Source organism: Anser brachyrhynchus, assembly GCF_964034855.1.
Source record: "Anser brachyrhynchus genome assembly, chromosome: 11".
NCBI lineage: Eukaryota > Metazoa > Chordata > Aves > Anseriformes > Anatidae > Anser > Anser brachyrhynchus.
Genome location: NC_137706.1, coordinates 3,938,010 through 3,954,648, shown reverse-complemented (window position 1 = coordinate 3,954,648; position 16,639 = coordinate 3,938,010). Strand labels below are relative to the sequence as shown.

General features: G+C 38.9%; 1 protein-coding gene across 11 annotated transcripts in view; it reads left to right on the top strand.

The window, feature by feature from the left end:
- Positions 1-34: 34 nt before the first annotated feature.
- Positions 35-16,639, top strand: part of ZNF280D (zinc finger protein 280D) — a 51,880-nt gene continuing 35,275 nt past the window's right edge. For 3 of the 11 annotated variants that reach the window (XR_013938171.1, XR_013938172.1, XM_080551735.1), the window contains exons 1-6: positions 69-225; positions 5,773-5,918; positions 6,559-6,643; positions 9,754-9,819; positions 9,935-10,305; positions 15,783-15,900. Coding sequence is in view for 9 of the 11 variants with exons in the window: in XM_080551735.1 (XP_080407861.1) it covers positions 5,856-5,918; positions 6,559-6,643; positions 9,754-9,819; positions 9,935-10,305; positions 15,783-15,900 (703 nt within the window). In the remaining 2 variants the exon portion in view is untranslated. Of the gene's footprint in view, positions 226-5,772; positions 5,919-6,542; positions 6,644-9,753; positions 9,841-9,934; positions 10,306-15,782; positions 15,901-16,639 lie in introns of those variants that run through there. The other 8 variants (XM_080551727.1, XM_080551731.1, XM_080551728.1 and 5 more) reach the window with 8 other exon arrangements.

Here is a 16,639-nt window from a genome sequence, read left to right as displayed (position 1 = left end):
GCGAGCAGGCGGCGCTGTGGGGCTGCCCCGCGCTCTACCCGGCAGGCCTCGCGCCGGGCGCCCCCCGCCTCCTCCCTCCTTCCCCCGGTGGCGGCGGCGGCGCTGAGGTGGGGCGCCGCGCTCCGGCGATGTGAGGAGCAGAGCCTCTGCTAGCGCGGCTGCCTTCCAGCCCCCCCCTTCCCCGCCCCGCCAGCCCGGGAGCGGCCCCTCCGGAGGCGCAGCACGGTAAGCCAGCCCGCTCGGTGCCCGCCTCCGTGCCCCTCAGCGGGCCGCCCCGGCCCCGCTCCGCTGCGGGCCGCGGGGGGATTGTCGCCTGCCAGGCCGGCGCCATCTTAGGTCGGAGCGCGGCCTCGCAGCCCCCTCGCGTCCCCGGAGCGGGGAGGCCGGGCCGTGAGGGCTTCCCCCGGCCGCTCGCCGGGCTCCCGGCGGGTGCCGGGGGTCTGCCCGCGGGGGCGTCGCGGGGAGGGCTCGCTCCGCCCGCTCAAGGCCGCCCGGGGCCCCTGGCACTTGGCGGTGGGCGCCGGGCCCAGGGCCGGGCCTCCTTCCCTCCGGCTGCGGCCCGCAGGCCTCGGCCCGGCCCCGAGCGGCGGCCCTGGGGCGGCTCCCGGGCGGAGCGGTCGCCGTTCGGCTGCCCTCGGGCCTTGGCTTCCTCCCTCCCGCCGCCTCGCAGCCGGCCCGGCTCGGGGGTGGGAACTGGGGGCTTGGCTGGGGAGGCAGCGGTGCCCTTCCCTAGGCGGAGCTTACGGCAGCTCCTGGCTGAGAGGGTAGCGTTGGCTCCTTTGGTTTTGCTCTTTCCTTAACCTTTTTTTTTCTTTCTTTCTTTTCTGAGGGAAGTTGGTTTATGCTTTGGCTTTTTAAAACTTTCCAGGTTCGGTTTCCACTTCATCATTGTTTCTTCGCTGCTGAAACAAATGCAGCGCCCGTTAAAAATACAATTGCTATCCGTCCTCGTGAAGCTGCAGATTGCATGCTCCTCTGCAACTAACACGATGCAAAGTTATGTGTCTGTGGGGGAAGTTGTTTGAAAAACGCCATGTAGGTGCTCATCACGAGGTCTGTGTTTTAAATAGTACAACTTTCCTGTTAGAAGCACAGCTACTGAACTGGAGGTGAAAAAAACTAATGGGTGAATAATTCACTGATAATTGTTATGAAGAGATGACAAACAAGACTAGTCTGGAAACTTTCTGGCTAATGTAAATACCCTCACTCTCGAAGTATACTACCAACCTCAAACCAGTGATTCAGTTTCAGTTATTTTAAGCCAGTCCAAAGTACCAAGCGTTGGAAATGTTGAGTGTTGACCTTAAGTGTGGATCAAGTGAATTGCATCTGAAGAAGTAAATGGGTTTTCAGTAACTTTATATCTTACTGCGGCTGTATTTGCCGTGATTTTCTATAGCATTGATTTGAGTGTCTGTAAGGGGCACTTGGACAGATCACTTTCTGCTGTTTTTGCTTCAGCTGTCACAGTCTTGTTATATTTGGTAATGTTTGTATCACTTCTCTTGTTTCCGTGTAAATAAGCAATTGTAAATCCCAATAGTAAAAAGCAGGATATAAATACAACTGGCTTCAATAAAGCTATGTGTATTTAAATGTAACTAACATGATAAATAAAGATGTCCAAATTTCAAAATACTTATTTTAAAATACTTTATCAGGAGCCTGTTATTTGTGCAATGAGTTGATGATTTTTTTTTTTGTTTTTCTGTCAGATTTTTAGTTTGTTGCTTGCCTGGTAACTGTGTTCTGTGAGCTCATGCTTTTGCAGGATGTTGATTATCTGTGCTAGCCTAATGAACTTCTATCACTAGCCTTAGTTTTTGCTGGACAGATGCATACAAGTGTCGACCACGCAGTTGTGAAAATAGGAAGCCTTTTTGTTTTAACTGCTTAATTGCTTTTTTAAGCAATCCCTTGATATATTCTAACAATACTTTAAAAATGTTTTAAAGAATTTGTTCACAATTTTCATAGAATCACAAAATCGCCCAAGCTGGAAGGGACCCACAAGGATCATCGAGTCCAATTCCTGAGTCCACATAGGACCACCCCAAAATCAGACCATGTGTCTGAGAGCATTGCCCAAACATTTCTTGAGCTCCTACAGGCTTGGTGCCATGACCACTGCCCTGGGGAGCCTGTACCAGTGCCTGGCCACCCTCTCAATAAAGAACCTTTTCCTAACACCCAGCCTCCCTGGAGGGTGATGCTTTCTGACACTTTTTAGGTTAGAATAATGTTTTAAACACTTTCTTTGATTATTTATGTAGCGTTTCATTGGAGTTTTGGACCTACCTCAGATCTGTGGACTACTTTTGAGTAGATACATGTGTAAATGTGTATTTGTGTTTATACACATTAAAAAGAAATAAACCCACTGGCAATAACCTGTATTTACTTTATCTTTGTTACAATGGAGTCTGCACCTCCACTGGAAAATACTTGTGGAGAGTGGGGAAGAAGTCACTGTTGTTGCTGGCTTTGAGAGGAACAGCTAGAAGGATTCCTGGCATGGAGGTTCTACGTTAATCAAGTTTAAAAAGTTGAAAACTTGGAAGCTGATTGTACTCTAAAGATGGATGGAGATAGTGGCAGTGAAGACAATTTGAGCAGTTCCTGCATGCCTCCTTTAATCAAACCTTTACCCGTTACTGCGATTGTAATTCTGTAGGCCACTCATTTTCTGACCTCTCAGTCATGCTAGTTCAACTGCTAGCAGGCAAGGTTATTTTTAATCTGTATAGGTTCGTGTCCTAGTCCTGTGAAAAGCTGTACTATCATGACTGAAGGAGGAGTATAGAAACAAGGCAGGAACTCATTAGGCTCAGTAAAAGCATTGCCTTAAATTCCTATTGTTGGAATAAAAAAAAAAAAAGATCCAAAATAACTTGATACTTGCTTTTAAAGAGTGGTCCTACTTTTTGAGTCACCTTTTGAGAAAACCCTTCTTATTCATAAAACAGAATTGTTCATAAGAGTGCTGATAGTTGGTGTAACCTTCTAACTGTCCATGCTTACGTTATTAAATTTACTTTTATTTGGATAAAAAAAATCATCTGCATTCTGCTGTAACTGAGATTATCATGCATCTTGTTAAAACTGTGCTAGTATGTAGATTGTTGGTGCCTATTCTGTGTTTTCTGTGTAACTGCATGTGCTCTCACCTTCTCTGAGTATATCTTGTATCTGATTACTTTTTTGAAGTCCAATAAAATAAAGTTTCTTAAATAAAAATACCCCCCACGCCCTTCATACCCATGTTAGCAGTTCCATGAGCCAAGTGTCTGAAAATGATTTTTCATTTTGCCTTGAAGTCTCACAAACTTAGTCTCCCTGTAAGTAAAGCAAAGGCCTTCCGTGAAGGAAGAGATTGGGCCTTCGCCTTCTGAGACCTGGCACGTGGCCTTTCTTGTCTGTGTAAAGTGGAAATTGGCTCCACGCTCTTCCTCTTTTCCTGTGACAAGCACTTAGCCTAGTGTCCTGTTCTCTTCTTTTCTAGCACCTTGTTTAACTTAAGCATCCTAATCTGATGAAGGAAGGAAGTAGTGTAGCTCTGCGACTTTGTGTTATCCTCGAGACTCGGCGCGCAACCCTCCTGCCCCGCTCTCACACACTTCAGTGCAAGCTGGTGCAGGATTGTTGTGGCGTAAAGACCACACGGACACCAGGGTTCTTTTAGGATCACTAACTGCTGCTGCTTTATTGATGACATAACTTCATTATCCATGTTGCATCCCTACCTTGAGGACAGGCTCCCTTCTTATACCATTCGCCCCACAGCAGTCCTTTTCCACTAACTATTCATTGGTCAACAACTTTGCCTGGCAACCGCAAACACCCAGCAACTTCCATGCCTTAACGGCTGGAGAACAAGCAACTCGAGATGGCAAGGCATCTCCTGAATCACCCTTCTTTGTTCCCTCTAAACTCTTTACATTCCTTGATGGAGTCCGATGTTATCACCAACCATGTGGCTTGTTGACCCCCGTGGCCACACTCCCCCAGATTGTGACTGCTCCCCCATGATTTTTGACAGCAGCTCATTGCTCCTATCCTGAAGTTGTTGACTCTTATGAGACAGTTTCTCACTCTCTGTGCTGAAGACTTCCATTTTAAACACTGTTGAGAGATTATGAGTATTCTTAACTTTGCATAATTATACTTTGAAAATTATACTTTGAAAAAAGAAACTTAACCCAATGTTTAATATATATGTTGCGCTTGATATACTTTTGGAAAAGAGAAGATCATGGGAAATTGCACAGAAAGCTCCATTGAATGAACAACCTTGATGTGTTAAAAGAGGAATCGTTTGGTTTAAGAAGTAGCAGTTTATGAATATAGCCTTGATTTTGTCACCTGGTATATATACAAGTATATATATAGTCTTTTTTTTGTTAGTCGTTAATGACATCATACACAAGCTTTATTTCTAAAAGATCTGGGCTTGATTTAGTGTAGACAGTTGATAAGTGGAAAAACAGAATCAAGATTTTAGAGATGAAGTTGAATTTTGACACTTACTAAGAGGTTTGGTGTTAGGGCTGTAGGTATTCAAGAAAAACCGAAGTCAGGGTTTGTGATGCATTTCTGAAATCAATGACTGTACAAATAGCTCTTGCCTTCAAGAATTCCTAGCTGCCTCTGGGCAGAAATCTGCTTGCAACTGTAGAAAACAGCAAGGCTTTTGAGTATGTGGAGACTACAGCATCCATTAAACGACATAAGAAAATGGTCCTAGCACACTTCCTTAAATTAAAGTCTTTAATTATGTTAATATCATTATTTTACTACTAATAATAGGGAAAGTTGTTCTCATCAATATATATGTAGTAATGGTAAAAACAGTTTGTTACTTATGGTGTAAACAGGCCAGTTTAACTGCATGTTGCTGCTGAAAGGTAATATCCGTTTCTTCCTTCTTCCTTGCATTGCTATTAGAGCTACAGCTGTGACATCACACCAGGTATAGGGAGTTACAGTGTCAGGCAACTATCACTGTGTAATAGAATGATTTTCAAAGTCCAACTTCCCTAGCTAGTTTGCTTTGTAAAGTAAATATTCCATCAGCACAAGAATAAGGGAAGTATTAGTAATGGTTATGTGGCTGGGGCCTGATATAAGACAAGAAATACTCTTGTATTGATTATGGCCTTCATGAAAGAAGTTTCTTGAGTTCTTTTTTTCAGTTTTTGTCAAAGCAGTCTGGTCATGAATAGAATTTCATGTACTTAACAAAACTATTCATTAATTTCAATCACATTCTCTCTAAGCTTGAGGTACTGTTGGCATCATCAAGCAAAACTGAGACATCAAATTCTGTGAAGCTCCAAGTCTTAGGAAGAGCAAATACAATTTTACTGGCATTCTGATACTGGTTATTGCTGAAGCAGTTGCTTGTTTTATGAAAATACTGGTCCTATTATAAATTATTTTACATATATATATATATATTACACTCCAAATAACCTATATTCTTATTTCCTGTATTGTTAAGCAATGCTTTTAAGATTATGTAACAGGTTGTGAAAAGAAAGAGAAAAGCTTTGTTAGTTGTCACAGCTTATTTAAAAACAAACAGAACCATTTGTGATTGGTAGTTCTGATGCTGATCTCTGAAGATCTTCTAGGTCAGATCATGTTGAACCTATATTGAACATGGTGGGGGGAGACCATTTGGGAATTATTGTCAAGTGCAGTAATTTTTATTAACAGTAAAGCATTTGTCTCACAAAAGTACTGAATATTGTTGTTTTTTCTGTCTAGTCTCGAGATGGCAGAATTGTTTATGGAATGTGAAGAAGAGGAGCTAGAACCATGGCAGAAGAGAGTGAAAGAAGTGGAGGAGGATGATGATGATGATGAGCCAATCTTTGTTGGAGAAATCTCAAGCTCAAAGCCGCCTAGTACATGTAAGATAACATTTTCCGTAATTTAAGAGGTGTTTTAAGGTATAAAACTTCCAACTTATATTGAAAATTGAGATTTTTAAAATTAGTGAGATTTAAGAAATTCTACATCTTAAAGCTGTTCTTTAGTTTGCTGTCTTACACTGAAAATTGGAATTTTTAGGGAATTCTGTCCTAACATCCAGGTAATGCACAGCTTGTCTCTACCTGTAACCTTAAATCTCCCAAGTCAAAACAAGAACATTTGAAGGTTTTAGCACTGACAATATAGTTAAAAGTCCAGTACAGACAATGCTGAAACCATGCAATAGCTCTTAATATAGTCAATATTTAAGTAGATACTTGGAAGTGTTTCTGCTGAAGTAGCATGCATGAATTCAAGTCTTCATGTGGCAGTCCCTCTTCCACCCCCCGCCCCCCGCCCCCCACTCATTTCATGTGTTGATAGAATGTGTGGACATCATTCTGATAAAACGATGGTAACTGTCCAAGTGTGTATAATAAAGGCACAAACAGGAAAATCGTTTAATGTGAAAATAGTACAATCCTGTCTGCTAAGTAAGAGATTTCTATTAATAAATTCATTACCCCCCTATGAAATTTGAGTTTTTTCATCAAGTTCTGTAGTTCTCTCCGATTGCAGGTAGTGCAGGGAATGAGGTTAGGTGGTTGTGATGACAGCAGATGTATCAGAATTCCATGTTTTTCCTGTGCTTGGGCTTTGGCAGGTAAGTGAAGGAGAACATAATTTTTGTGACTAAAATTAATTTCAGTAATGAAAGTTTTGGATCTCTGTGTTTGGCCATCTTGTAGTCAAATGTTAGGAGGTTTTACCTAAGCATTCCCGAGTTGTCAGATACAGAAGACAGCCTGGTAAGGAGGTTTACAGCTGCATGGTTTTGTCTTGTCTCTGCTATGCTTGTATCTGAGATTTTCATAGTCATTTTCTGAACGTTTGTTGTTTGCAATAAAGAATTTCAATGCAAAATGTTAAACTAGGCTCTTTGCCACACTCTGCTGCATGGACTTTGGAGCTACTATTAGCTGTTCAGTCATTTTCATTTATAGTACCTTCATCTTGCATCTGAGCTCTGTTTTACTTTGTTACTCACTGGGATAGTAAGTCTACTTAAATACTTTTTGCACTAGCTTAAAAATGTGGACAATAACGTCTTAAGTATTCGAGAAGCATTGAAGTTGATGTTAAAGCTCTCTCACCTAAAAATAGTTCTCAATGGTTAATGTTTTTGAATACTTGAAAAATAGTCTAGATCCTCTTGAACCTTTGGAAGAATGTTTGAAATTTGGTTTAAGAAGTTTTCTTCAGTTACTGACTTCTAAAAGGATTAAGAAAATACCCTAACTGTTTTTATGGAGGCCTAAAGACCTTTGGATTACTGTTGGTCATCAGCAGTAGATCATGAAAGTGAACTACTAAAGTGCTAGACATCAGAGCAATAAATACACAAAGGTTCATTGCAGTCAGTATAAAGGTTATTTCCTGGTCAAAACGATAGAAATAGGTGTTTGAAGTGAAAACTATGTTTTTGATATAATTCAGCAGCTTCAAGAACTTTGGTAAAAGATACAGACTTGCAATGTATGCATCTAATTCTGCTGCCCATACTCAGTCCTGACACACATAAAAGCACTTATGATGTAACTTGTTACTTTCTCTTTTCCTTCCCTTTCCCTAACTTTTCTCTTTGTAATCTCCTACTTGACTATCAAAAACAGCTATGGAAGAATGACCTCAGTTCTTCTCTGGCTTGTAAGTAGTACGACCTGGCAGTAGTCAGGCTCCAGTCTGCAGAATCGTTGTTCGTGATAGGCAAGCCACAATGAACTCAGCTTTGCTTACCGCTACTATTTAGTTTTTGCTTGAGAAAATTCCTGTCTGATCAGATGACAAATGGAGATGTGCGTATTGTTCTTAATTTTTCTGAAAGGTATGTTTTCTGCAATACATAGCAATCTTTTTAACCTTCTGACAATGCATTTATCAGTTTCTATAGACTGATGTTGAAAATGGGAAGGAAATAGGTAAGGACCTCAGCCTTGACATGCTGGCCCAGTGTTACATATGGCAAAGTGTCTCTTCTGCCATACTGGAGGATTAGTTAGAGTGGGATGAAAAGTAATTCACGCTTTGCTTGCTTTACTGTTTCCTCCAACTGCTTATTTCTCCTACAGTTACTGCTCATTTTTTCTTGCTTACTTTTTCATACACATAAACTTGTAATTTGTTGCTACTTTAAAATGTTGTTCTCCATGTTACCTTGTTATTGTTCAGTACTGTTTTACACAAACTGGAAAAATAATACTTTGAAGGGGGAGGGGAAACGGCATGTCAAGTCTATGAAGAATCAGTTGTCCTGTGAATCTAGTTTATTTCAAATCACTGGTTTTCTGAAATGTTGTTTTTATAAATAGTAAACTCTACCTTTATATTTTAGGATTTGAATTGTCTGTGTATCAGACTGCCTGGAGCTGAATATCTTTTGTGAACCATAACTTTTAAGTTTTTAGGGTAGCTGTTTTTTGTTTGCTTGTCTGTTTTTGATTTGTTCTTTTGTTGCGTTGTGTTTTTTATGGGGGGGTAGACAAAGGTTTTTGTTTTGGCTCTGGAATTAAAATGTGGGGTATAGATTTGTTAATAAACATGAAAATGTACATATTTGGGTAAATCCTGAGTTAAGTTAATCCTTGCTCATAGACTGCGTCATTTGAAGTAAAAATAGTATTATTGCAGAAGTAAATTTCTCCTATCTTAAAAAATGCAAACCTATTTGAATCTGTCGCTCGTAGCTGCTTTTTCATTAGTATGATCTAAATGCAGGTGACAGGTTGAGAGCTGTGATCTGAGCTCTGCTGCTGTTAGATTTATTTATCAACCTGGGGACTGCATACTCATGAGCTGTTGTCTGTGGAAGCAGCCTTGAGGTTATTAAGCACAATTTCCAGAAGTTTTAATACCTCGTTTGAGATCCTGATGTAATTTGACCCTGGTTTGAGAAGGTATTTTCAATCGTATTGATTTGGAACATTTATCTAATTTCATATGCATATTTTCACATGTCAGAGCAAGAAACTTGACAGTAGCATTAAATGCATTGAAAATCTGGTGGTAGAAGAATATTTTAATTTGATCAATATTGCTGTAATATTCTGGCAAATACATTGTAATCATAGAAAAAGATGTAGACAGTTGGGGAATATTGCTGATACCAGGTAGGGAGTAAGCATTAGATCTAAGAAACTCCACCTTTTTCCAACAAGTTAGAACTCTGGTCATATACTGCTGTGTGGGATATGTAAGAAAATCAATCTGATTGTAATACACTTCCAATATGGCTCCTGTAATTGCTGCTCTCTTCATTTCCTTTGGCACTGGGAACTTGAGATTGGAAATCGTTTAGTAACTGATTTAAAGAAAATGATTCCTTTTCTGTGGAGCAGTTGTAGAGTTGGGGAACTTCTTTTCTATGTATGCAACAAACAGAAATGAATAAATGCATTTCTTAAAATCAGCAGAGCTAAATCTTTGTGAAGTGTTCTTATTTTGTTTACACTCTTACTTGTGTCTTAATCTCCAAGAAAATAAAACCTGAGATTCTTAGGTGAGCTAGCCAACCTAAGAAAAGCAGAGTAGAAGAGCATGTCTTAACTCATACAAATGACATTGTGTGTTGTAAGGTTATTTGTTTTAGAAATAATATTCTGATTCATAAGTCAAATCCTAATTGGCATAATTAGTGGACATGAATGCTGCTTTTAATTTGCAAAGAGTTTAAGCTATTAATTTAACTGCAATTAAGATAAATGTAACTTTTGACAGATATATTGAACAGAGTCAACTTCAGCTCATCACGAAGGGGGATACAGAATGGTGCACCCAGTAGAGGTACTATATTGTCCTAATATGGTAATTAAAAAACAAACACACTCGAAACCACAAAACTTATGAAATGTCTGACCACAAAATTATATAAAGATAACTTTGGAATCCTTTGCAACAGGTACTGTTACTACATTCAAGCCTGACAGTCACCATTATCCGACATCTGCCTCCAGCCCCAGTGCCATGCCTGTTTCATCAGTCTTTCAGTCTGTATCCAGACCTACAACTAGCTCTGTAGCAGTTCAGCCATTGTCTAGACCAGTGAATGTTTCAGGAACTTCACAGACACTGCAGAGACCAGTTGCTGGATGTTTATCAACACAGCAGATGCCCCGGCCAAGTTCTGGAATATCACAGCCTGTTAGCAGACCTGTAACCATTCCAGTGACGACACAGCCAGTATCAAGAAATATCACAGTTCCTGTAGTGGCTCAACCTGTATCCAGGCCAGTGACTACTGTAACAACACAGCCTGTAATACTCAATCAGGTAAATTTTTATTCCCTTAAACTGTAAAATACTCAGTTTGCTTTTGAGTAAATTAATGAGGAACATACTGACTCACTTAGTAGAGTGATTTGAAGACCTGCACTAGATTATTGACTACCATTACGTAAATTGTAAAGATTCTAGGACCATAACCTTGCTCTGCATAATTAAAATATATATTGAAAATACTGATTTACAAACTCTTACTGTGTTTAGAATGTGTTGCAGGGCTCAAGGATGGTAGCTTTACCTAATAACAGCAGAATTAATTGAAAAATCTTAAGCATAGATCAATGTGGTTTAGATGATTTTCTTTAGCTTATATGGAGAAAAGATGGGAAATCCCATTCTCTAAATATTACAGAGATGCATTCTTTGCTTAGAGATGGATCCTTCGTATTGATGAATTAATTTCATTTTGCAGTGACTTGCATTTGGTGTTTAGCTTTTCCCACATGATTTTTACAATGCCTCTCTTGGGGTATGGCTGCTTGAGACAATGCTGTTGTGGTAGCTTCTTGGTTCACTTGGCAGCTGTAGTGAAACTGTGGTATGAGAATGGGGGTGCAAGCAGCCATAAGCTGTAGGGTGAGTAGCTGAAATGCTCTTGCAAGATACTTGCTTTTTCTTAAAAGCCTAAGGGAATTAGGTACACAAGTCATATATTGTAGATCTTCAGAGAGAGCCAGGGAACCTCAGGACTCCCTCAGAACTTCAGGGAGTCAGGTTAGATGCTGGCTTTTTTCCTTACCTGTTGGATGCTTGTGAGAGAGAAAGAATGAAGATTGACATTTTATGTTTGTATGAGGTAAACTATGGTGTGATGTTTAAGCTGAGACTGTTTAGGCAATGTGACTACTGTATTAGCTGCTACTGTCAGGCTAAAATGAAGTGGGCACCGTCTCCACAATCCACGCAAATTTACAGACATGTCAGTCTTTAGGTATAAATGAAAATCTTTCAGTCTTCATATATTCTGCTTTTACTGAACAAGGGAAAATAAGTAAGAATAAGGCTGTTAGAATGTGAGAATTAGGTATTCTTCTTATGATTTGTGGCTAAATCATTGGTGGTGCTGGATTTTCAGAAAAACTATGCAATAGAATTGTTGCCTGCGTAGCTTAGCTGGATCTCTGGCAGATTTGTTAGGAAGGAATTCGTACTTTCCAATTTTGAGTCTTCAGGAGTTGATTGACAATTTGCAAAGAGAAATTTTTGGGCACATCTAGTGAAACGTGTTAATTAAATTAGTCTGTCATGGCATGTATGAAGGCCTAAAACAGTGATATAATTAAAAGGCCAGATGTCAATAGGACATACAGCTTGGCTCTGAAGTCCTCTTAAATTTGTCTTTATAAAGCAGCCTGAGTTAATACAGAAAAGTCTGCTATATCACCTAATGTATACACATATTCCAATCTGTGAGTTTTATCAAGGCTTACTCATGATGTAGTATGCTTTACTAAATCCTTCAAAAGGATGTTAAGATGTCTTGCAGAATCTCTGTTGCATGAGACAGCTTCCTCCCATACTTCTCTCACATACAAATTCTGTGTTTCTGTTCTAATAGATAAAGCTGCTAGTGGCCTCTAAAATGTTTTTATTAGGAAACCTTTGAGTAAGCAGACCTAGGAAAGCTGAGCTGCAAAACATATGTAAGCGGGATATAACTCGCATGATGGTAATTTCTTTTGAAGGTTAAAGATGGTATACACACAGCACTCCTTTTTGTTGAAAGTTCTTTCTCATTTATCAAGTTTGCTTGTAACAGGAATGTCAGAGTTGACTTAGACAATTTTTTTTTACTTTGCCAAAACCTGCAGGTTGTTCTTGTTACTGGTAGAGATACACCTATGTAAAGCAGTTGCAGCTAGAAATGCGGCTTTCAAGGTGCATGATGTAGGAAAGTATCTCTAACCATATATTAGTCTGTTCTGTCTTTATTCCAAGTTAGATCAATGTGCTTTACAAAGCAGAGCATCCTTTTGTGGGATGCCCAGTGCATATATATTCTGTGGTCTCTTAAAGCTTACACAGTTGAGACTATCTCATATTGTATGGTTTCTTTTCAGTGTTGATGTTTTGATCGTGGCTTTCATGAGCTCTTTAATTTTTTAAGTTTATCCTAAGTGTGTTCTTAAGATGTTATTCTTGAGTACTGTTAGGAAGACTGTTCTGGTGGTGGTTTTCTTCCTTGCTTAGAACATACTGAAGGTGACTCTTCCATCTCTCCAACTTAACTCTTCCAGATTCAGATTTGTATTTCCAGTTTCAGCCTTATTTAGGATAGTTTGCTTCCTTATCCTTGTATTGTTCTGCCACTTTATTAAACCATACTTTGGGGGGGGGGGGGGAAGGCTTGATTGTTGTGCTTTTATTTTTAATGAGGTACTGTAGTTCAGCTTCTCGGGCAATGTTCTGTGGTTTTTAGTATCACTCCTGACACATTGTCGTTTGCTCTTCTCTAGTGTCATATGTATGCTACTTTTATTTTGGTTCATGTCCTTGGCTAGAATTGTCTTCATTCAGGAGCTCCTTAAGGTTTGGGGATATTTTTCCCCTGTATCTAGTCTTATTTCTCTTGGGACCACTGCTTTATATTAATGTTTTTCTACCTTGGACTTTATATGACACTTCTATTCACACGTTTTCTGTTTCTTCCCAACTTGATTCTTCCTTTTTGTGTTCTTGTTACTGCACTATTTTAAATCAGTTCCAAAAATTCTGAATTGAATTTGGCTTCGGTGGTACTGTCTACACCAGTCCTAATTAATTCAGAGCTACTGCTGTTGTATATGATATCATAAGGTTATCTTCTTCTTTAAGACTCATTCATTCTCATCAATGAAGATTTTCTATGACTCAGCATTCAGAATGCCTTCCAGTAAGCCCTAGCCACTTCTGTCCATCTTTCCCGTAATGGCTAGGCACATTCCTCAGTCTGAGTGTGATTCAGGTTTCAGTTCTTCCTAGTTAAATTTTGAAAGAGCAAAGGTCCAATACCATGCATCATTCCAGTTCTACGTGGATTTGGTTACAGTTTGGCGTGTCAGTTTCTACAGTTAGGAAACCCAGCATGCACGTTGAGTCTAAAATTGTTACTAGTCTTCTGAAAAACAGAGTGACAATGTTTTGTTTTTTTCTTTACTTGAGCCCTCGGAGCTTCATTTATAAGGCTGTTGGATTTAGACTTTCTGCACGTGAGGGCACCTGTACGTGTTAGTTTGATTTTTTTCATTGACACGGTAAAGCTGCCTTATTTAATTATTTAAAATGTTTTTGCTTTCTAAAGCATGATAATATTTTTTATTTTTTATTGTATGTAAAACAACAGAACCAAATTATATGAAAAGAATAATTTTAAACAGAAGGGGACATTTAGAGAAAAATGAGACTGAATTTCCAGTCTTTTACTTTCTTGCTCACCAGATGTGTTTAGTATATACTAGGGAGGTGTACACATGCCATTGAAACACCTAGTTTATTGAAGAAAGCTGAAATTATATCAGCACTTAAAAGCAAACTGCAAAGTAGTAAGAGTGGCAAATTTTGTGTATATGTATTGTATTGGTCATATTTTAAATGGTGGTGTGCAAAGTCCTCCACCCAAGGAGCCTACATCAGGCTTACCACCTGAGCATTAGTTGCTTTAGAACTGGGGTTTGCAGGTTAAGGGCTTCACTTATAATTTCACCAGCTAGTCTGAAGCCATCGTGGATACAGTAAAACCTGCTCTGTTACAACTCCTGCTTATAGTTTTTACTTGTAACAAATACAGCAAAGAAGTTTAGTAGTTAATGTTTTTAGCATTATCATGATTTCAACAGCTACACCTTTGCTTAACTTACTTAGATTGAATTAGATTGCTCGGGAAGAACGGCTCTTTGTTATCATTAGGGCCCTGCAGGGTCTTCATTTCAGAGCTCTACAACAAAAACGGGGTAGGAAGAAAAAGCCCTCACTTTGTTCCAATCTTTTCTGGTACTTAAGAGTCCTAAAACAAATTATCATACCTGTGTGTGTATTTGTGCACTGCCTTTAGACTTGTTTCCATCAGGTTTAGTCAAAATGGTGGTAGTTAAAAAGGTAACAGCTTCTACCAGGATGTTTTTACAGTTGTGCCGACTTAGTGGAGTGGGAAGCATATTAAGAGACTTATCTTTACAGCAAAAAGATTATGGCCTTTGTCTCATGGATACATTGATGACAAAGTGTGTGTGTAAGTGTTAGGTGATCATGTTTTAAGAAAGTGGGGATAATTCTGTCTAGTCTTTTGTTTCAAAGGACAGCATAACGAAGTTAATGCAACTAATTGCATTATTTCAGAGTAGAAAGATCAAGTGCCAATATTTTGCCATTTATACCTCAATGTGGAGATTTAATGCAATTCTATCATAAGGTTTTTCTTAACTCATTACTGCTATTGCTGAAAATATTTTGTGTTCCAAATTGTTTTAGTTAGTATGAACAGCCTATTGAGATGTGAGCGATACTAATGATCTTGGGAAGTGTGTTTTTCACCTACCACAGCCTCTAAATTTGAATATTAATAAGAACTAAATTTGACATTTCCTTCGCTCTAAACACTACATGTTGGGTGATCAATGAAAGTGTTTAGGGGCAAGTTTTCTGTGTTGTGGCTGAGAAATGCGGACTCTGTTTCATTTTTTAGGTTATGGTAGTACTAAAGGGCAAACCTTTTAAATTGAAGGGTAAAAGGATACCTGTATTTGGGGATGCTCAAAAGCATCAAGGTGCTGAGAAACACAAACTAACTTTTAGATTAGCTGTGCTTTGAAAAGGGAGTTAAACTGTATTATTTCAAGAAATCCCTTATAAATTATCCTACATAAAAGAAAAAAAAATATCCCTTAGTGATACCATAAGTCTGAGTGCCATTCACAGTCAACATGTTGTAGATACCTCCTTACTTTCATTAAAACTTGATCACTTCATAGAATTCGACTGGTATAATCTCATCTTTAAGAGACTTCTGCTTGCAGCAAGTTTATGCTACTTCCAGTTCTGTTTTCTGTTCTTTTAAAATGCAGGTAGTAGCAGTTACACAAGAGTAACAGGCAAATGTATAAGCTTGTATTGAAGGAAGAAAGCTCAACAGTTGTCAGAACAATTCAAGTATAATTTGAAACATCAGACTTTTAAACAAAAGTAATTACAATTAGCAATTCACATAGTTCTAGTAATATTTCATAAAATGGGCTTTCTTGGGTCATATGGTTGGGTGTTTTTTTTGATATACAGCTGTGACTAAATTAACAACCACTGATAAGAGTTGCAAACTTCTTTAAATGTCAAAAGAAACTATTTGGGGGAGATTGTAATGAACTTGATTTAGAGATGAGTACTTATGAGTACTTGTAAGCCGTCGTATGTTTTTAAGATAAACCCTTTGAAGCCTGCAAGTAAAAAAATGTTAAACCTCAAATTTCTTTTCCCTCTTGAAAATATCTTATTAGGATTATATTATGGATTCTCCACCAGCTGCACCAGATAATACATCTGGTATACTGTTTGGTGTGAGAGAGAACTCGGGAGTTCCACAGTACCAGACTGGGCCATCAGTGAATGTAACAGGTGGGTATAACTGTAGTAGTTGATAAGAGAAAGAAACAGCATAATGTCATTTAACTGTAGTGCAGACCTTTGGGTTATAATTTTAAATAGGATTTTTAGAATATAGTATAGCTACTTTTTTTTCTTCCCCCTGTACATAACACTATATAATGTTTAATGAATTAAACTTCAGAGCCTTGTGTTGTCAGACTTTGCTTTTCATTGCATTAGACTGACTGTAATATCAACTGATGTCTTGTAATGGTCATTTAGATGGAAAAAAAAATATTGCCAGGTACACTGCAATTCTTTTGACAGTTAAAGGCTCATTTTCTGTATATCCAGCACTCTTCGACTAGCATGAATAAAAATGGCTGTTAGCAAGAGAGGGGCTGTGGAACAGTGCCAGAAGAACTTCCTGAGTCTGCTGAGTGGATTCCCAATGATGATGGTCTTGGTTTCCTGACTGCTATATATAGCAGTTGGAATCAATGGGATCAAAAGGATCCTGTGCAAAAAGGAGGGGAAGGAAAAGAGTACAATATGACAACTAATTTATTTTTTTCATCTAGCTAAACGGTATTTCAACAGGAACTATTTAACCTACCTAAACACAAACAAACAAACAACCCCCTTTTTTCATAGCAGGTGGAATAGATTTGAAGCATGCAGTGTATTCAATCTTAAACAGGTTGTAACTTGAAACTTTCCCTTTTTTTGTGAAGGATTGCACTTCTCTAATAACTGAACAGAATCCTAG